The following is a 22,776-nucleotide window of genomic DNA, read 5'->3' as shown; positions in this document are numbered from 1 at the left end:
TCCAAGAAAACCTGTGGCAGTGTAGCTCAGATGTGAGTCATGCTGGCCAGTTAGGCATGTTATATAAGCTTTGCTTCTTATAGAGTGTTGCATTTCTCAGTATGCCTGTCCTTTTTCTCTGGATTCTTAAGCTGCTACATTTTTTCTCAAAGATATACACCTGAATGTTCAGACTAGGTCCTTTAAAAAGGCGCTAGGTGATATGAAACAGTCATTCCTTGAAAGAAAGCAAAAGAATTGGTAAGTGGGAAAATTATACTTGGATACCTACAGATCAAAAGTTAACCTTGAATGCTTTCAGAGACTCAATCAAAAAAAAGGTTTATGTAAGTGATGATTGCATTCATATTAGCACCCATCTTTTCAAAATGACTGATATTTGCTAATATGCAAACTGAAAGAATCGTAATTTTTTTATTAAGAGGATACATATTATGAAGATGTTGAAGGTGTTGGTGCAGAAAGAATTCAGCAAGAGGCAGAGTGACAGGTAAGGAAGGAGTTTATTAGTATAGGACGCTTGTGAGAGATATGAGCAGGCAGGCAAGGGAGTGCCACCCCAAGAACTTAGTGGGCTACAGTTTTATAATCAAAGGAAAAGTGGGGAGTGGGAAAAGACCACCTTTTTTTTTTCATTCTTGAGTAGACTTCAGGCTTCCATCATCAGCTCTTCCTCCACGTCGGGCAGGGGAGTATTTTGTCCCTACATGGTCAGACTGGGACTGTCATGGTGCTATGGAAATGGCCCAGAAGTCACTAATATATACTAAAATATGGTAAATCATCTCAGGTTTTAGTATAATGTCATCTTTCCCTATAATTTTGTTTTTAGTGCATGCAGAGGAGCATGTCCTAGGAATCATTAACTTACCTCACTGGGCAGGATGTGGGTCTCACTCCTCCATTGTCATATTGTTTGGGGGCATGTCTCATGCTTCTGTTGCATGGTTTTGTTGCTAAGCAAGCCCGCTTGGTTTAGCTGTTTAGCAAGCCTGCTTTCTTGAGTGATCATTAACTTACAGGGGTCTCCTATATTTTTTTCTCTACTTACAATCCGCTAGTGGGATTAACTATTTAATCACCTACTTTGTTCCTTTACTCTGTCCCTATCACCTTGAATTACTTAATCTTAAAAACATTGTTGGTGGGGAGCAAAAAACTATACCTCTGTCCCCTCGCTCATGTGCTAAGGAAGAAGAGTGATATACAAATTAGAGATCTGAATAAGCTTACTTTAGTCACAATAGCAAGGGAAGGAGGAGGAGTAACTAGAAAGAGATGACAGAAACCGAGCCGTTGTTAGCTGCTCATGGCGAGCAGCTGTGAAGAGAACATTGGCAAATTAAATATCCAGGCCTCCATCAAATCATTACTTAGGCTTCCTCCGTTTATCTAAGCCACATTGTCGTCACCGTCCTCCCCCCTTCCATTGCCTGCCAAACTGTGAAGAAATAACACATCATGCAGATTTTAGTTTTATCCTCTTTATTTTGTTCTTACTTTCTCCACCTCAGCAATCTCTTAAAATGTATTTCACAGCCTTAGATAGACCTTCAGACCTGAATGGAAACCCAACACTATTCAACCTTTTTTACTCCAGTTCGCATCCACAGATATTACTCTTACTCATGTGCTTGGTCAGCTTGATGTTGCTTTTTTATTTAAAAAAAAAAAAAAAGACTCTAGGTTTTAGAACAGTTTTAGGTTCTCAGCAAAATTGAGAGGAAAGTACAGAGATTTCCCATATACCCTTTGCCACTACACTTGGACAGCCTCCCCCATTATTATCATCCCCCACCAGAGTGGTACATTTGTTACAGTTGATGAATCTACATTGACACATCATTATCACTCCAAATCCATTATGGTTTACATTATGGTTCACTCTTGGTGTTGTACGTTCTGTGGGATTGGACAAAGGTATAATGACATATTCATCATTATAGAGTCATACAGAGTATTTTCACTATCCGTAAAATCTTCTGTGCCTTGCCTATTCATCTCTTCTCTGGATCCATGATCTTTTTATTATCTCCATTGTTTTGCCTTTTCCAGTTGGAATAATACAGTATGTAGCCTTTTCAGATGACTTTTTTCACTTAGTAATATACATTTAAGGTTCTTCCATGTCTTTTCATGATTTCATCGCTCATTTTTTTAGCACTAAATAATCCATTGTCTGGATGTAACTCAATTTATTTATCTATTCACCTACTGACATCTTGGTTGCTTCCAATTTTTGGCAACAGGGATTTCTGTGTGGACATGTTTTCAACTCCTTTGGGTAAATACCAAGGAGCGTGATTGCTGGATCATATGTCAGAGTATGTTTATTTTTGTAAGAAACCACCAAACTGTCTTCCAAAGTGGCTGCACCATTTTGCACTGGCATCAGCAATGAATAAGAGTTCCTGTTGCTCCACATCCTTGGCAGCATTTGACGATGTCAGTGTTCTGGATGTTGGCTATTTTAATAGGTGTGTAATGGTATCTCGTTGTTTTAATTTGCATTTCTGTGATGATATAATGTGGAGCATCTTTTCATGTGGTTATTTGCCATCTGTGTATCTTCTTTGGTGAGGTGTCTGTTAAAGTATTTGGCCCATTTTAAAATCAGGTTGTTTGTTTTCTAACTGTTGAATTTCAAGAGTTCTTTGTGTATTTTGGATAATAGTCCATTATCAGATGTGCCTTTTGCAATTTTTTTCCCTGATGTTGCTTTTCATACAATATTGTCTACTACCCTGACCAGCTCTCTAATCTACAGCCTAGGTAAAGTTCTCACATGTCCTGGCCACAGATGTCACACAGTCTTTTTTTGGTACTAGGTCAACATTACACTGTTCCTTGTAGTTCCCTCTCGCAAGAGTCCACCCCTCTTACACTACATTGCCGGACATTGATCTAGATGCAGCTGCATAGCACAGAGGGTTTGTTTCATGGATACCATGGCAAAATGCACATGAGTGGAGGACCACTAATCTACTCAAACTTCTCATTTGATGTGTAACACAGGTGAGTCATAGAGAGAAGTGATCTGAAGTCAATGGCAGGCCTGGGATAAGAATTCAGGTTTCTCAACTTTAAGTCTAGTGTTCTTTTCATTGCTTCTAGGCTAAAGAGGGAGAACTAAAGAAGCACTTATAATTCCAAGCACTCAGTCATCATTCTGCAAAATGTGAAGTTAACAGCCTCTTGTTTCTGAAGCCCTGTGTGGCTTTCTCAGTCTTAATTGAAAACACAAGGAAACATATAATGTTACGCTTTACACAGGGAAATCTATAACTGACCCACCATGAATAGATAAGGTATGTTGAGCAGAGCTTTTAGGAAGAGATTTTTTTATCTGTAGTAATCAGTTTATTCTCTCTTGCCTTGGCATTTTATTTAGGATTCTAGTCTTGGACTATGGAATGTGAGTTCCCTGTGTTGCAACAACCTGACCCATATGCGATTTTACTCAGGACTGTGGTCCCATTAACACTTGTAGTAACTAACAGGTATGAGTCCTCTAGCGGCTTGTATCCAAACCATTCACCTTTGGCCACACAGTTGGATGAGTATCTATCTAAAGGCCACTGGAAGAGCAAAATTAGCTACGCTTTTGTGCATGGTCCCACCAGTAGCTTATGATGTCTTAATAAAGCCTTCCTTTTCCATGTTTTTGCCCTCCAAAAATTTTTTACAAAAGGGTAATTTCTACTCAGTTTTCAGAGTTTCTCCTGTGACTGCTGTTTCTTAAAAATAATCAGCCTGAAATAATAATACTATCAAAGAGGTATATTTTGGGGTGACAAATTCTGCTCCCCTTCATATGTAAACATTTCACCTGAGTGAAGTAATACATTTATCCATCCATGAAGAAATTAGATCAGGATTAGTTGTCAGAGAAGAATAGTAACCTGAAGGTTTGGAACATAGACAGGGAAAGTCTGCTGGGAAGATTTCCAGGGTAGGGCAAGGAAATAGGGAGAATTAGTTGTTGGGGTACGGAAGAGACACAGCACTAAAGCCATGTTGCACCTTTGGAAGTGGGAATAGGAATGTGAAAAGCCGTGTGGGGGACCTTGAATATATCCTTTGCCTAAATTACAGTTTTGTCCAGGACTAGCCATGATTGGATTAGAAACTGCTCTGCTGTGTATGGATGTCGCTCTGAGACTGGAATAAGCAATCCTTACGTGTCAGTGATACGTGGGTGCTGGCAGATATGCGTGTGTGGATTTCATTTTTTTCTCAATGGGTTAAGTCTTCGTGGATAGATATCAACAGTCTAGGCTCCAGCACTTTTGTGAACACGTCATGTCACTTGGCAGCTGTGTTATTTCCAAGTAAACTCCAAGCAAAACATGAGGGGAAGGCAGACAATACCCAGGGCTTTTTCAAAACTAGCTCTGTCTTTATTAAGATAGGCTGAACTGGCAACTTCCACCAATGTGGCAATAAAATGCAGGAAGCAGAGAGCCTCAGCTCCACTATTGACTGGGTTAAGAAGGGGAAGCCTGATTGCCTCCTTGACACATTCTGATGATTTGGTACAGTTGTTTGCTGTATGACATCCTGTTTATGAGTTTTCAAGTTCAAAGAGCAAAAGAGTTATTATTTTTTCTTCAACTCTACAATTTTGAAATCTCTGGGCCACAAATCTTTAAAGATGTAGTTCCAATTTTAAATGAAAAAAAACAAATCAGTGAAAACCTTGGTTTGGCTTCCTTCAAACAGATAGTCTAGAGGTGTTCACTGTGCAGAAATTCCTTAAATTTCCAGACAAATATCAATTAAAAGTAGATACAGAAAAGAGGAAGAGGTTTCTTTTGGACATTGAATTTCCCATATACGTGGTAAAGGCTAGGTTGTGCATTCAGAAAAGAGCATTTGCTATATGTGCGTATCTTTCTTCATTAGAACAGCCTGGAGGACAGGCTGATCTCTTATTTCTTCCCTCCACAAAACTACAGCCCCTTCTATATATATAAAATTTATCCATGTTCTTTTCTTGGGAAGTTAAGTGGGCTGGGAGCTCTTCCACCTCCCCCCTGCCCATTTATTGATATTAACACTCAAAGCCATAGATAAATGCCAGGAGAGAAAGTGAAAACTGTAGAACAAAATCTAACATTACACTTTCTTTCTTGGCCTCCTACAGCTGTGTCATATTTTTTGTCACTATTTTAAGTTACCTCAATGTATCAAATCTAAAACAAGTCTTTGTTATATAGATTTAGGATAGATCAGTATCTAAGTGTTTTTTTTAAACATACAAAATACTATAGTATGTTTTATACAACTACTAAATTTAACCCCTTGCATTTTAATTGGGTACAGTGTTATTAACTGAAATTGGAGCATTTCATTCACTGCAAGTATCACCCCATCATAGGTCTGTCCCAAGGTGACTCCCTAACCATCACTCACACTGCCTGTTGATTAGACAAGGTGGAGTTCATTGCTCACCGCATTAAGGGAGACCACCACCTCTCAAAGCTTTGGTAGTGTCTTGGAGAAGGAAAGGCAGGGTCAGAATTTGTTGAGAGATCAAGTTTGATTTAAGGCGGGTCTTTCTAAGTGAGAGGGCATGATTAGGATTGTGTAAAGATCACACACAATACAACCAGTCCATGATTGGCGGAAACAACAAGGTGAGGCTTTTAAAACAAGGGATTCATAGAATCATAGGGCTTAAACCGTCTTTGGACATTTTCCATTAAAGAGTTAATGGGTCTTGGGTCTTTTGGGCAGTTCTTGTAATGAACAGTCAAACCATGAACAGTCTCGACAGGAGACTCCTGGAAGAAGAAATTCATGCTAATGGAGACTGGAATAACATAAGGTCATTCTCATGTAGACAGGAAGGTGTGATTTTGGTGTTCAGTATCCAAGCTTACTGTAGGGTACAACATTCTAGTTCTCAGGTCTCCTCAGAAAATCTGGTAACAGAATCTCTGAAGCACTGGATGTTTTCTTTGCAGCTCCTTTTGAGTAGCATTTGACACAAGCCTTTTACTTTTCAGAGTTGCTTTGCAGTCGTTTATTAGCCTGTTTCTTGTGTTACAGAAAATTTCCCAATCAAATGCCCACCAGCAGTTACCACCAGAACCCTGCAACCAATCTTTTAATCCCAGAGGGGGCAGCAGAGGGAAGTCAAGTTCCAAGCATGATTATTTAAAACAGCAACCCATCATCTTGGGCAATTCTTAAGAGGCAACTGAAATCATGGGTGCTGGGTGCTTTCCAAGAGCTGAAAATCCTCTGAAGCAGGCAGGAAATTGCCATCTTTTAAAAGTTTCAGCTCTGTCTTCAGACCACTTGTCTCTTTCCCTTTAAGTTGGAAGCAGGGAAATTATGTGGGATCATTGCAAGCTCCTTTTTAGAGTCTTTCCTAACCCAGTTCCCACGTAGGATATAAATTCCATCCAAAGCCTCTGACTTCCGTTTTTGCTCCCCAGCACATGTCAGGCAGTCACAGGAGGGTGCTCTGGGGCAATGAGGCATCCTTAGCCAAAGAGGCTGTCTGGGGGGTGAAGCAACGAGGATGCTTAACATTTGAAAGAAGTGCGAACACTGTATTTACATTTAAATTAAAATGGAAACTTCTTATAGGTAATGTTTCTGAAAGGTGTGTGTGGCACATCTGCCGAGGTCTATTGTTTATTCATGCTGTAAATCCTTTGAAATGTGTTAAAATGCTTCCCACTCATTATAAAGCTCCTGCCACCCCTGGATTACGACTTTGATGTCACCAATCCTGCTTCAAAGGGTTCTTTCTGGGCTATTAATCACAGTTTAGCCTCTGAAGATATCGCCAGAGAAAACATTTGGACATCTTTGTGCTAGACTTGCTAAAAACTTTGAAATCTTGAGTGTCTTGCAAATGCACAAATTGCAGCATTTCCTTTCATCGACAACTTTTTATTTTGCTACAGGATCAAATGACATTTTAGGTAAAAATGCAAACAGATCTCTTGGTTTGGGAGGTTAGGGATGAGAGAGGAGATGAAGGGTGGGTGGTGAGGAAGGGAGATGGGAGTCTGAGCAGGCCATTCAGACCCTTCAGAGGCAAAATGTGGTAGGAATTAAAGTGGCCAAGACACGGAGGTTCAAAATGGAGTTGCCTTATCATTTTTTCTTATCTTTATTTTTTGACAAACCAGTGTTCACAGTAGCAAATTAGTGAGATTCTCTGTTCTTCTCTTACCTTCTACTCTCTGAGACCTATGTGAACTGTTCAAGCAAATCATCATCATCATCGATGCTAGTAACACGAAGTGAGCACTTACCTTGTACCAGCTGTGTGTTGACAGTGCTTTTCGTGAATTATTTCATCCAATGCCCATAAACAGCTCTGAGGATTAGGTAGTAAGTACTGTCTTCATGTTGTAGACAAAGAAACCAAAGCTCTGAGATGTTAATTAACTTGTTCAAGGTCAGCCCCTATGACTCAGAGGTTGTCCCCGCTGCCTAACTAACTCTCTCTTCATCAGCTGTTTCAATGGGGGTGGTCAGGTTCCTCCCTTCAGGCTGAGGGACCCATACTGACAGATCTGCTCATCAGTCTGTACCTTAAATCCTGGCGGTAGTGTTCTCTATTGCCCACCTTCTCTTTCAGGAAAACTCCCAGCATCTTTTTTTCTTCCTTATTTGTCTCTTTCAGTGACTGGTAAGCCTTAATTGGAGACTTTTTGTGGTAAAAGCTTATAACTTGAAATCTACCGTCTTAACAGACTTTTAAGTATACAGTATGATACCGTTTACTGTGTGCACACTGATGTACAGCAGATCTCGAGAAATTTTTCGTCTTGTATGACTGAAACTCTGTACCCATTGAACAACAGCTCCCCATTTCCCTCTCCCCTCAGCCCCTGCCAACTACCTTCTCCTCCTTGCTTTTATGAGTTTGACTGCTTTTGGTACCTCATATAAGAAGAATCTAACAGTATTTGTCCTTCTGTGACTGGCTTATTTCACTTTGCATAATGTCCTCCTGGTTCATCCGTGTTGCCCCAAATGGCATGATTTCCTTCTTTTTTAAAGGCTGAATAAATATTCCATTATATGTACATGCCACGTTTTCTCTATCCATTCACCCTTTGATGAATATTTAGCTGTTTCCACTGCTTGGCTATTGTGAATAATGCTGCAGTGAACATGGGAATGCAAATATCTCTTCAAGATTCTGTTTTCAGTTCTTTTGGATAAGTACCCAGAGGTGGGGTCACTGGATCATATGGCAGTTCTAGTTTTAATTTTTTGAAGAACCTCCATACTATTTTCCGTAGCAGCTGTACCATTTTATATTCCCACCAACAGTGCACAAGGGTTCCAGTTTCTCCACATCCTCACCAACACTTGTTATTTTTTGTTGCTGGTGGTGGTGTTTTTTATGTGGGGGAGGGAAAATAATTTTCCCTCTACACTTCTAGGTTCTTAGCTGAGACACCCCTGTAATAAAAAGACAGATTTAATGGGAGAAAAACAAACAGAAATTTAATAACATGTATACCTCCTGTATACATGGGAGATATCCAGGGAAAACTGACTAAACTCCCTGAAATGGCCCAAGCCACCAACTTAAACATTATATCTAGCTAACGATAAAAGATGTTGGGGAGTGGGGAGGCTGGTTATGGGAGTTGACTAGGAAAAGCACAGTAAACAAGGGTAAGGTTGTTATGCAAATTTAAGTTGGTGCCTTCTCCATTGATAAGAGTTTCTAGAGGTTTAGAGTCATCTCTTTCTGGTACAGAGAGGGAGACACCTTTACATATGGAGATTCCCCTTGTAAATTTTTCTTACAAAAGGGTGATTTCTGCTCAGTTTTCAGAGCTTCACGTGTGTCTGCATTTTTAAAAAAATAACCAGCTTAGAGTAATCAGTATGTCAAAGGGGCTTATTTTGCTCCTCTTCGTTTATAATGGCCACCCTAACAAGTGTGAGGTGATATCTCATTGTGGCTTTGATTTGCATTTCCCTGACTGTTAGTGAAATTGAGCATCTTTTCATATACCTGCGGGCCATTTGTATGTCATCTCTGGAGAAATGTCTATTCAAGTTCTTTGCCCATTTTTTAATCAGCTTATTTTATTTTATTTTTTGCTGTTGAGTTGAGGAGTTCCTTATATATTTTGGAAATTAACCTCTTATCAAATATATGGTTTGCAAATATTTTCTCCCATCTCTGGGTTGTTTTTCCCCCCTGTTGATGGTATCCTTTGCTTTGCAGAAACTTTTAGTTTGATACAGTCCCAATTGTCTGTTTTTGCTTTTGTTGCCTGTGCTTTTGGTGTCCTATCCGAGAAATAATTGTCAAGACCAGTGTTAGGAAGATTTCCCCCTATGTTTTTTTTCTAGGAGTTTTATAGTTTCTGGTCTTACATTTAAGTCTTTAATCCAGTATGAGTTGATTTTCCAGTATGATGTAAGATAGGGTTTCAGTTTCATTCTTTGGAATGTAGATGTCCCGTATTCCCAACACCATTTTTTGAAGAGATAATCCTTTCCCCATTGTGTAATCTTGGCACCCATGTCAAAGATTATTTGACCATATGTGCATGGGTCTATTTCTGGGCTCTCTATTCTGTTCCATTGGTCTGTATGTTTATCTTCAGGTCAGTACTGTTTTGCCATATTGTTTTGATTACTATAGCTTTATAATATATATATATTTTTTTTTATTAATTAATTATTTATTTATTTATTTTATTTTTGGCTGTGTTGGGTCTTCATTTCTGTGCGAGGGCTTTCTGCAGTTGCGGCAAGCGGGGGCCACTCTTCATCGCGGTGCGTGGGCCTCTCACTATCGCGGCCTCTCTTGCTGCGGAGCACAGGCTCCAGACGCGCAGGCTCAGTAGTTGTGGCTCACGGGCTCAGTTGCTCCGCAGCATGTGGGATCTTCCCAGACCAGGGCTTGAACCCGTGTTCCCTGCATTGGCAGGCAGATTCTCAACCACTGCGCCACTAGGGAAGCCCCTATAATATATTTTGAAATCAGGAAATGTAAGGTCTTCAGCTTCTGCTTTCCTTCTCAAGATTGTCTTGGAGTCCTTTGTGGTTCTATATGAATTTTAGGATTGTTTTTTCTATTTCTCCAGAAATGCCATTGAGATTTTGATGGGAATTGCACTGAATCTGTAGATCTCTTTGGGTAGCATGGACATTCTAACAATATTAAGTCTTCTAATCAATGAACACAGTGAAGGGTAACAGAATATGCCACCCCAAAATATGCCACTTTGGCATTAAAATTATTTTAAGCTGAAGGCAACTGAGAAGAAGCAGATACAAGAAAAGCCTCTCTCCCTTCCCCCTATTTGCCCAAAAGAAGGGCATACATTTGTAAAAATATGCCCCCTCTCCTCTCTACCAGAAAGCACATAAATTAATCACCAGAGACAACTCTAGACGCTTATCAACTCAAAGACAGCACCAGAAGAATCTATATAACGAATTAGCCCTTATCTTCCATTAGCTTCCCAATATATTTACCTTCCCACAATTTCCCACCCCTAGAAACTCAAAGTTCTTTTCCTTTGTGTTGTCACTTCTTTATAAATTATTGTTCTTTTGTTAAGATGTTATGTAAGCCCAAGTTCTAACCACCCCTTTGAGTTACTCATCACTAAATACTCCTGTGTATATGTGTGATACATGCGTTAATAAACTTCTGATTGTTTTTCTCTTGTTACTCTGTCTTCTGGCAGTCTAATTTTTAGGGCCTCAGCCAGTGAACCTAAGATGAGTAGAGGAAAAGGATTTTTTTCCTCCCCCACAATGGAATTGCTTTCCTTTTACTTTTGTCTTCTTTAGTTTCTTTCAGGAATGTTTTATAGTTTTCAGTATACAAGTTTTCGCCTCCTTGGTTAAGTTTACTTCCTAGTATTTTATTCTTTTTGATGCTATTGTAAATGGAATTGTTTTCTTAACTTCCTTTTCAGATTTTCATTGTTAGTATATAGAAATGCAACTGATTCTTTTATCTGTTGATTTTATATCCTACAACTTTGTTGAATTCATTTGTTAGTTCTGTTAGGGGTATGTGTGTGTGTGTGTGTGTGTGTGTGTGTGTGTGTGTGTGTGTGTGTGATCTTTAGGGTTTTCTACATATAAGGTAATGTCACCTATGAACAGAGATAATTTTACTCTTCCTTTACAATTTGGATGCTTTTATTTCTATTTCTCGCCTAACTGATCTAGCTAGGACTGCCAGTACTGTGTTGAGTAGAAGTGGTGAGAGTGGACATTCTTGCCTTGTTCCTAATCTTAGAGAAAAACTTTCAGTTTTTCACTGTTGAGTACATGATTTGTGGGCTTTTCATATATGGCCCTTTTATGTTGTAGTAATTTCCTTCTATTCCTAGTTTAAGTGAATTTGAGACCTTTTGTCCTTTCTTATTTGCTTATTAAACTAATATATATTCAAATTATATTACAAATTATTTATAACTTATAATTATTATAATTTATTTCCAATTTATATCATTGAAATTTCAAATTTTTCCAAATTTTTCAAATTCAGAGCAGATCATTTAGAACATTCTGAAAAATACAAAGGCACAAAGAGAAAAATTACTCATCATACTATTGTTTCACTTTTCCTTTGCCTTAACTTCTTTGTCTTTTTTGCTCAGGTAACTTGGCCCAGACAAGAGCCAGGATAACAGCAGCCTCAAGATCTTTGCCTCCGCATTTCAGTGCCGGGAGACCCAAGGTAAGTAGTATGTTTGTACTCAAAATACTGTGGACGACAAGATGTTCCCACCCTAGGGATTATCCTAGGTGGACAACATTAGTTTCCTTTATCTAGCCCACTACCTGGGCAGTCTGGAAGAGAGATTGAAGGGATTTAGGAATCAGGGGTTAGGAAATTTGAAACAACACCATGGAATCCTTTGCAATCCTGTGTCAGGGAAAAAAAACTTTTCCTCTACCCTTTTAAGTTCAGTATTTGGGGGAATGTGAATTAAACTGACATATTAGCAAGAGAAAAAACAATGCTTTAATCATATACATACAGTAGTTCACCAAATAAGCGACTCAAAGGGCCAGTTAGATTTTGGGGCTTATATACCATCTTAATAGGAGATGAAGAGAGGAAGAAGGACATTTCTGGGACAACAAATGACTTTTGGGCGAAATAAATGGTCCTTTAGGAGAATAGATGGGAGGTATAACAGTTTTATGACAATGTCTATTTAGGCAATTTCTTATCCCAGTGCTCACTTCTCATCTCTGGTGATAGGAGTCAGTCTTCTCTGATTGCAAAGCTCCCCTCTCAGAGGGGATTTGAGGCAGTTGAATTCTTTTGGGAGGCTCTGCTTTTAGGCAGATAAGGGGAGTTCCAAAAAGCTTCTTCTTGCAACTGTTGATTCTTACATGTCTTCAGTTCAAAATAATCCTTATGCCACTGTGGCATATCTAGACCCCTTCACCTGATTTTCAGAAATATCACTTAAGATACAGAACAATGACACTTGAAAATTGTTGACACTTGAAAATAAAGTCCATCTAGGAAGAGATAAAGCACTTTTCCTTGAAGCCATCACCATCCTACAGAGGAGGATAACAAAAGGAGTCAGCAGGGAGGAAAGAAACTAAACCCTTTCCTATTTCTCTGCTTTGCTCTCTGAAAAATGAGCGGTGCACTTGTCCATGCAAAAGGGGTGTTAGAAGGGTTCCTAAATATCCCGCTGTAAAATATTTTTATCTCTTCCATCCTTCCTGATAATGCTTAGCACAAATCTCAAGGACTGGCTGGTTAATGTTCATTGTATATACTAATACTAACACCAAGAAACAATAATCTTAAAGGTGATGGAGTAATAAACAGGTCACATCTCTGAATTTTCTTACCTTTCTGTTTATATTGCATATTAAATAATTCATTTAATAAAGAATGATCAATACTGCTGCACATAATACCATTGACTATTACCCCCAAATTGATAGAGATGTACATATCTATACTTACTCCCTCTGGGAATAAAAGACCTGCACATAAAAAGGGATTCAGATCATCTTTGGTAACAATAATTTTACACCCACATTGTTAATACAATCTTGTGGAATATTCTGCTTTTCAACCTTGTGAATTTGTGGCAAGATGTTAGGGCTATTTAACATGAGTTATATGGGCCCCTCAATGAGATTTACAGAGAAGTTTCAGTGGTTATGAGAGCCTCTTGATATTACATGTAAAATGTTGTTTGTGTTAAATACAGTTGATTCTCATTATTCACAAGACTTATGTTCTGTAAAGTTACTGTGAACACTGAATCAGCAAATCCTGAGCATTGCTCCCAGAGGAAATACACGGTTAGGTTCCTGCAAGCCTCTGGTTACAACACTTTTGTCAACTGATTAATACATAATCTTGTATTATGTGTGTTTCTATTTAAAGACACTTTATTTAATACAATTGACCCTTGAACAACATGGGGGTCGGGGCACCAACTCTCCACACAGTTGAAAATCCACATATAACTTTATAGAGGGCTGTCTGTATCCACGGTTCCACAGATGCAGATTCAACCAACTATGGATCGTGTAGTAGTACTGTATTTACCATTGAAAAGTATATGTGTGTAAGTACATCCATGCGGTTCAAACCTGTGTTGCTCAGGTCAACTAGATACTTCTTATAAATAATTAATTATATGTAGTATTGCTTTGTATAAAACAATATTTCAAGTACAGTATTTGTATCATTGAACTCAAGGCCAACGGCACTATAACTCATGCCTTGAACAAAGCGAATCTAACACACAAATGTTCTCCAACAGGCACATGACAGCCTCCTTACACTTAGGAACACTAGACAGCACTTCAGCACTATGATTAGGGGCTATTTTATTTTTATTTATTTATTTATTTATTATAAATTTATTTTTTATTTTTATTTTTGGCTGCTTTGGGTCTTTGTTGCTGTGCATGGGCTTTCTCTGCTTGTGGTGAGCGGGGGCTACTCTTCGTTGCAGTGCACGGGCTTCTCATTGCGGTGGCTTCTCTTGTTGTGGAGCAGGGGCTCTAGGCACATGGGCTTCAGTAGTTGTGGCACGCAGGCTCAGTAGTTGTGGCACGCGAGCTCTAGAGCGCAGGCTCAGTAGTTGTGGCACACGGGCTTAGTTGCTCCGCAGCATGTGGGATCTTCCCGGGCCAGGGCTCGAACCCATGTCCCCTGCGTTGGCAGGCAGATTCTTAACTGCTGCGCCACCGGGGAAGCCCCAGGCGCTATTTTAAACAATAAAATCACCAGCCAAAAGCACAAAAATGCGGCACAAAAATCGTGGCACTGAAGTAGACCTTGAAAAGGACACTTGTTTACAGCATGAGAGCTGGAACAAGAAGACAGAGTGTCACCTTGTTCAACCTCAGCTGGAAGCATGCACATCAGGTGTCAAAGTTTCCACTGCTCTACATGTCTGCAAATGACCGTGAAAGCATGTGAGCACTGATTGATTTGGAGATTACAAATACATTTCAGCAAGTAGGCAAATTTACAAATACAGCATCCACAAATAATGAGGATCAACTGTATATGTGTTTTTTTTGCAGTCTTTGGCTTCCACCAGATTCTAAAAAGGATCGTGACACGTTCCTTTCAAAAAGATGAAAGACTCCTGTGTAATATTCTCTATCAACTCATATTCCCCTCCTTTCCTCAATTTGATTTTTTGACTGCTGGACTCTGCCAGGACCTGTCCCCCTGCCTTCCACATTCGGTATCAGCACGTTGTTATCTCCCTCCCTGCCCTGCCTACATGGGAAGTGTGCCCTCGAGTGTGTGGAGTATATTTACATCACTATAATAAATATAGGTGAGATGAAAATGACTAGAGATTTATTGTCCCTAGGAAAGAATATGAGCTGAAAGTTCTAATTAAGGCATCAGAAAATATGAAGGGTAACAACAGCAATAAAAAAACTCCATCAGTTCCTCTCTGCCTTCTCCAAGATGAAATAGCAGAGGTGGCCTTGCAGAAAGCTGACCTCCACCACATTCAGCACCCTCACACTGGGCCGGTGTCGAGGCCAGCCTTGCTTCCTCATTCAGTGCTGTGGAGACTTTTGAGGGGAGTGATGCCATAGGGACTGTTTCCTTGAGAGAGGGATGGATCACTTGATAGCAGTAAGAGTTCTTGACCAAAGGCCTTGTCAAGAACCTAAATATAAATACTTCTGAGGTTTTGGGATGCAGATAGTAGGTACTTACGGAGACCAAGGGGGAAAAGAAATCCTTCAGTTTTTCATTTATTGCTGAGATCTAGATGGTTTGTGAGACTTTTTGGAGTCTGTGTCTTTACCCTAAAGTAAATTTAGTTGACAGATGAGGCAAATCTTTTTAATAATACCATGTTTTCAGACCGATTCTATAAGTTGTAACAAACCACATAGAAAGGCAGTATGTAATGTTTAAGGAGTAGGTTTTGGAATCAGAACTGGGTTCAGATCTAGGCATGGCCAGTTACTAGCTGCAGGACTCTGGGAAATTTACCTAAAATCTTTGAGCCTTAACTTCTTTATATGTAGAATAGGAGTGAAAATAGTGTTTACCTCATAGGGTCCTTTTGAGAATTCATTGACATAGTGTAGGCAAAGTGTTTAGCATAGTGATTTCACATCGGAAACAGTAAATGTTTTATTACTCACATTTTGATAACCATCTAAAATTCCATGTGTGTAGTCCATATGTATACAGAAGCTTGCTCATTTCCTGTGGGCTTGGGGTCTGTACCACAATTTGTAAAGCTTACTCATGACTACTTTGAAGGCTAACCAGCACCACTCACAAGGAATGGGGTAGGACATTTGTCACGTGGGCAAACAACAAGCTTGCTTAGCTCCAGTTGGCTTACACTGTTGTAGCAATTGGTGGTGTAGAAGAAGGGTATACTGGGTTAGAAAGACAATGTTTTTATCCAAAATATCAGTTCTACTGATCATTTTGAAATTGTTTTCATTGGAAATATTTTCTCTGCCAATAAATAAAAAGATGTCCTTGCTGTGTTGCATGGGAGCTAGTACTCACCTTATTCCATGGAACAAAACCCTGCATCCTTAGTACTGATCACTAAGCTAAGACTGAATCAAACACGGTAATGAAGGAAGGGGAACTGACTGGCCTCTTGTGTGTATGCAAGGCAGTGGTTTTTAAATAACACAGACTTTGGGAAGTTAACTAACAAGTCCAAGTCCATACAGCTATTAAGCGGAGGAGCCAGAATTTGAAGCAGGTGTGTCCAGTTCCAAACCCTGTGCCCTGTAGCACATACCCCCTGAGCCTAGGAAGCCTTTCCTGTCTCTTTTCCTCCTATCTGAGGTAAAAACTTATAAGATGCTATGGAGAGGGCTGGTTTTTTGTTGTGAGATCCCCACCTTTGGAAAGAACTATTTGTTAGATGATGACCTCAATAGAACCTACTTTCTGGATTGTTTCTAAGAGACTTTTTTTTTTTTAATTAAATGAGGCTACCATTAACTAAATTAGTTCAGAAAGACAAGCTCTTAGGTTAGACAACAACCTTCTCATCCCCTTTTTTTTTTTTTTTTCGAGTTTTTTTGAATTCTGTGGAGTTCATGGCAGGCCCAGTGCAGACAGAGGTCTCCTACTTTGATAGGAAAAGAGAGGCAACTTCTGGTATGTCCCTTGTCCGAAGTGAAATTCCCTCTTTTAGATCTACTCCGTGCACAGGAGAGCTTCATGACTATGCAAATATGCAAGAGACCCTTGACCAACCCAAGACCTTTCCAAATTCTTAAATTAGAAGGTACCCCAATAGTATATTATTTATTCTTTAAAATATAGTACTAAATATGTAGGTGATGAACTGTAGACAAGCATTAACATTTTCAAGTTATATATAACACAGAATAGGTTTTTACTTACTTTACAAGAGTTACTCTGTATGTGAGTATAAGGACGGAACTAACGTCGTGCTGGGTGGCTACAGGAGCCCACCAGCCCTATAACTTGGATTGCAAATTGGTGCTTCGTTCTGTATTTTTCCAATTTGCTGCAGGGGATGGGTACTGATCTTGAAAACAATACATATCACACTTTTTAAATTATGTCTTAGCAGAATTAATATACATCAAAGATTTTTCTGATCACTAAACTGTTAAATTCTCAAATGCCAAGGGTCCACTGTATGTTCTGAGGAAGGGTAACAGGTAAATGCTACTAGTAAGAGAAATATGGATGAGCTTTTCAGCTGCCCTTTCACAGTGAATTAGAGCTTGAGAGGCTGGCACTCGCTGGCTAATTTGAATGAAAAGGGAGGGAAAGGAAGGAGGAAAAGCAGGGTTCAAAGCAAGCTGTGGTTCTTCAGGGAGGATCTCTGAATAAAAGAAATAGTGGGAAATTCCCAAAAGTTGTGTGCACATGAAGGTCAGGTGGGGAGAAAGAATGTTTAGGAAAACTCTCAGAATTTACAATTTGGCCGAAGGCAGACCCTAGCCAAGATCTTTCTTTCTTCAGTCCTAACTAGCTTTCCCCAAACCTCACCAGTGCTGAGCTCTGTCCTCCAAGTGGGGGTGAGATGGGGAAGAAACCTTCCATGTGGTCCCTACAGATAATGCCATAGGACCTCTGCAGGTGGGGTGGTTGTGTTTGTGTTTTTCTCTTTTCTCTATGAGACCAGCCTTCCTTCTCAACACAGAGCTTTCATTTCCTCCTTTCTCATTAAAAAAATTAAAAAGTCAGACCTACAGGCAGTTGTACCATTGCTTCAGCTGCATCCAGATGAAATGATGGCTTTGGGAACAGATCCAATCTGCAGCCTAGAGAATGCAAGCTGCCCCGCGCACCGCCCCCCGCCCCCCGACCCCTGACATCACTTCTCTCAGAGTTACCCTTATATTCCTGCTCACTATTTAGGTTGCTTTTCTAGTTTTTGAAAACTTAGCTCCACATTTATTCCCCTTCTTAAACAGACCTGTTTTCTTTATCCAAGCCAGTTGAAGCCTTTTCTTCCATTTTGCACGCAGTCTCCTAAATGCCCCTCGAGGTAAGCCTCATTATTCAACCACCTCCCCATGGCCCCGTCCCTTCTAGCACCCACTTCTCACTGTTGTTGAACAAGGCTGCAGACATTCTCACCCCGTGGGGAGGTGGCTGCCTGGACAGCAGTCCACTGAGTGGAACACACGTGCTGACAGCAGCATCTTGCAGTTCAAATGTCTGTGCTTCATACCCTTGCCACCTGTTCCGAGCAGATGGGAGGCTGCCACAGAGGAGGCTGGTGCTGAAACGCCGCTCATGTGCTCTGCAAACCAAATAGCTTTGTGTGTGCGGGAGCAGGGATTTTATTGTTGAGATAAAATGATGGAACACAGGGTGCCACAACTGTTTGCTACAGTTGTTTTCATTCTAAATTCCTTCCAGTCGGCCCAGGTAGTTGGGACAGATGATTGGGAACAGGTGTATCCCAAGCTCTGGTCCGCAGTGAGCACGTGGTAACTGTGGGCGGCAGGAGGGGTGTGGCAGGGTTAGTGTCTGATGGCCGGAAGGCGAAAGGGCTCCCCTAGTGCCCTGTGGTGCAACCGGGGCTTTGTAATTGCCCAGCCTCATGGGTTTTGCCCAGTTTTCTTTTAAGAAATAATTTGGTCTCGTGTGGCATTATTGGAGAACTTAATAGTGGCCCATTAGAGCATGGAGAAATACAGAAATAACACTGATGGGGGTTTGTACTGAGACCATATAGTATGTCACAGAGTGTGGTCATTGTCAAGAGAGTAGGACAGTGCAAATTCTGTATTTCTTTTAGATGTCTTTAAACTCCTCCCCCATGGTATGTACAGTTGTGTCCTAAACATCAAGGCCCCTCAGATATTTGACCAAATAACCTTTCAGATTTGGGGAAAATACATTGTCTGTATCCTCAAACCACTCGCCTCTGCCTGTGTTCCAGGTGGACACTCTGGAGGTGATACGGCATCCGGAAGAAACCACCAACATGAAGGGGCAGACCATGGCTTCTTACTTCCGGGTATGGAGTCTTCTTGATCTCTATTCTGTCTGTTTCCAGAAAGGACTTGCCAACCCTTCCCACAAGAGGCCCAGATCCCACAGAGTCACTGAAATAAGAGCAGAGCTCAAGAGTCAGTTAAGAAAGGTGGTGGTGTAAGGAGAGGAAAATTACAATGGGGTGCCCCCTCTGAGTACAGTGTTCTCTGATCTCAGAAAGACCAGATGAGCCCTCACGTGTCTACAGAGGCCCTCTCTGCCACTGGCACATAGCCCTGTCCATTGAATGTCCTGATCCTGTTAGCATTTCAGCTGCTTCTTGGCCTTAAAACTACTGGAGTCAGCCACTTTTCCAGCATATTTACTGAGAAGTAAAGTAGTTAATACAATTCCAGAAAGTGGTTTATCAAGTTCATGAGAGGCTATGTCTTAGCTTCGACTTTCTTTTCCTGGATTGAATTGACCCATTGCAAGACCCATTTGCCTGAGCCCAATTATTTCCCATCTCTGTTACTGCAATTCCTCATGTTTCATCTGGTGAAATGACGCCTTTGAGTAAAAACGTCGTCTCTAGAGGGACTCTGTCAAATGCACATTAGATAGGAAAGATAAGGCACTGTCACTTTGTACTAATTTGAACAGATTTGTTTATCTTCAAATTATGAAGCATTGGGGTTGGAAGTCCCTTTTAGATCATTGACTACTGGGAGCTGAGGTCCAGGCAGCTTCACGATGGACATGCTGTTAAGCCAAAGACAGAACTGCTGAACTCAGGGACAACGAAATAAGGTTGTAAGGTGGGGTTGGCCCCAGGAAGGGATTTGGCAGGAATGGTAAGTCAGTGGATCATGAGCTGGAGTTGCCAGGCAGGCTGAAGGGTAGGGCCTGGGAGCCAGCACCATGCAAAGAAGGTTCCACCAAAAGCTAGCAGGTTCAAGAAAGATGTAAAGCTAAGAAGTCTGACTTATCCAGCTGTGCTTTAGAGGCAGACTAGAATTGGCCTCAGGGGATGGATTGTAAGGGCCTAGAGGACTTTGGATCTAGCACTCCATCTGTGCAGTGATCCCTTCTCCAACAGGTGGGTTTTCAGCCCCTGCTTCGTCCCTCATGGTTGGACATTTCTAATTGCCACTTATTTCTTATCTGAGACCTACCCTGATCATGTCCCTTTGGTGGCTTGACTATATCCTCCTAGCGTGTGTGTGTGCGTGTGTGTGTGCGTGTGTGTGTGTATCCCATGGGATTTGGAGGCTCTGATTGACTCTGTGAGGTCATCCTCAAGATCCTAGAGTCCCTCTTTCAGAAGAAGAAGCCTCTGGCTTACAATTTTCAGAAATATATCCATAACAGCCAGTTGGGTGTCCTCAAAATACTGGTCCCCAAATGCTAAAAAAAGGCACGTTGCCAAGCTAGGTAACCATGTATTGGATTAGTAGGAGGTAGGATTATGCAATAATGGGACTGATGTTACGTGTGGCTTGTAATTGCCCCTGAAGGCATGTCCAAAAGAGGAGCAGCGAGCACCACTCAGCCTTTCCAGGTGCGCTCTCTCTGCGAGAGCCCCATGCCAGACACTCGGTGTATGTTAGTTCATCTTCATTATAATCTCTGTTTCCCCTCTGATTTTCTTGTTTTCTTTGCCCTCTTTATTTTTCTTGTTTTTTCTCTGCCTTATTAACAATGACATTGGTAAGAGTTGCTTAGACTTTCTGGTGATTGTTAGGTTGAAGAAGCAACTGACCCCTTTCCTGAAAGCTGGACATTTTATGAGACCAGTGCTCTAACCTCTGAGTTAGGGAGCCAAAGCTGGATATTTTAAATTATGGATACAGTTTATGAACATCACCTTGGCGTACCAGAGACAAGCTAGTTCTGGTGATGGAGTTACGAGGTAACCTAAGCAAGTTCTTAGACGGCTGAGTTTCTGCCAGATGGGGTATTGCTTGGCACCAGGTGATGTTTAAAGAATACTTTTGAATCTGTGGACAGTGATAAGTACTCATCAGAACTTATGTTGTTATTTCTTTTTGCTGGATTCTTATGTAGCCTCAAAGGTTCCATGAGTTGTTTACAAGCCAACAAACTGCCCTGGAGGCCCAGCAGACCTGTGTCATAATTATCTATTATGTTTGTGGTAACCTCATTTCATGTGTGTTTTTCTCCCTGGTAGTATTCTCTGATGGATCTGCTCTCCAAAATGGTGGTGGGACAGCCCCACTTTGTACGCTGCATCAAGCCCAACGATGACCGAGAGGCACTGAAGTTCACCGGAGACAGAGTGCGGGCCCAGCTCCGCTCCACAGGCATCCTAGAGACGGTCAGCATCCGCCAGCAGGGTTATTCCCACCGTATCCTCTTCGAAGAGTTTGTGAAAAGGTCAGTCTGGTATCTTGGGAAATACATTATGTTAAACACAGCTCTGCCAAGGCCATTCTGTCCCCTGGGATCACTCCTCCTGCCCACTTGCCTCCAAACATGTAATTGGCTAGTTACCAGCTAGCATTTACTTGCTTAAGTGTTGTGTTTCTCTTGTGCTCCAACTAAATTATACAGTCATCTGGAGGACAGGTTAAGCTCCCTCCTGATCACATTTGAAAAATAAAAATATCCGTAGATATTTATCTGTTATATATCCTCAGGTTTCGAAATCTCCAGGTATTTAATTGCTATGACAAAAGCATCCCTCCATAAATGGGTCAGGATTCTGGCAGATGTAAATGCACCCTGGCATCCACCCTCTCCCAGCATCTGGCACGATACAATACGATAGCTAACATCTACATGGCACCTAAACTGTCCCAAATGTATAATCTCCTTTGATCCATACAACCGCCCTGTAAGCTAGGCTTTATTATTATCCCCATTTTACAGTTGAGGAAATTGAAGCACAGAAGGAAATTAAGTGATTTTACCAAGATCCCATGCTAGTAAATGGTTGAGCCAAAATTTGAACCCAGGCAGTCTGGCTATAGCAGCCACACTTTTAATCTCCTCGGCCTACTGCATTCAATAAATGTTTATTGCAAAAATTGCTGTAGAGCTTTCTAAACCCAGAAACTGCCTTTACCTAAGAGTGAAATGCTGCTCTTTTCTGAACAGCTGCCATAGGTATGCCTTACACATGCATATGATTACACGTAGAATTTTCACAAAACTTTCCGTGAAGAAATAAGGAACAAGAATAACAAAAAACCATCTCTGAGGAACACTACTGTCTGAGGATATCCAGAGAGGGAAATTAATATTCATTATAAAATCTGTTTCTTTTTACCACCATTCTGAAACTTATGCCCAAGGTCATTTTTCCATTTTTTCCTCAGGGAAGAATGGATCCTAATATGGCAGGTCGCTTCATCAGGTCTTCCCAATGCCACTAAATTCCATGGAGACAAAAGGGCAAAAAAAAGTTCCTTGCAATGAGAGCTTTTAAATTAAAAATAAGAACGAAATGGCTTTTTAAAATGAAGTGTCTTTGAGCCTCTTTTTCCCTCTTAAATTTGGAGGTAGAATAAACAAACAAAAAAAGATTATTTTAGCTCATGAATGTGACTAGTCAAATATTTTTAGCCACTAAGTGTTGAATACATAAAAATATTTAAGAAAACAGGTCAAATGCTAAACAGATTGGCACTTCTTTGTTCGTAATCAGAAAGCCAGTAGGCAAGTATGAACAAGAGTTTCAAAATGTCAGTAAATCTGAGGGTATCAAAGATTTCTGAGCCAGCAAGTTAATTGGTATTTTGATCCTTTTGAGCAACTTAACAACAAAATGGATGAGTTAGCAGTTTCCCCCCTTGATGTTATTCAACAAATAGGTG

At 40.6% G+C, this 22,776-nt stretch overlaps 1 protein-coding gene across 1 annotated transcript in view; it reads left to right on the top strand.

Annotated features, from left to right (window-relative positions):
• The window catches only part of MYO3B (myosin IIIB), a 442,582-nt gene that overhangs the window by 274,275 nt on the left and 145,531 nt on the right, over nucleotides 1-22,776 (top strand). The window contains exons 22-24 of the mRNA XM_082395388.1: nucleotides 11,625-11,704; nucleotides 18,903-18,980; nucleotides 21,129-21,334. Of these exons, the coding sequence (XP_082251514.1) occupies nucleotides 11,625-11,704; nucleotides 18,903-18,980; nucleotides 21,129-21,334 (364 nt within the window). The remainder of the gene's footprint in view (nucleotides 1-11,624; nucleotides 11,705-18,902; nucleotides 18,981-21,128; nucleotides 21,335-22,776) is intronic.

This window comes from Balaenoptera borealis (genome assembly GCF_965194805.1).
Source record: "Balaenoptera borealis genome assembly, chromosome: 6".
Taxonomy (NCBI): domain Eukaryota; kingdom Metazoa; phylum Chordata; class Mammalia; order Artiodactyla; family Balaenopteridae; genus Balaenoptera; species Balaenoptera borealis.
This window is presented reverse-complemented; position numbering and strand designations above follow the sequence as displayed.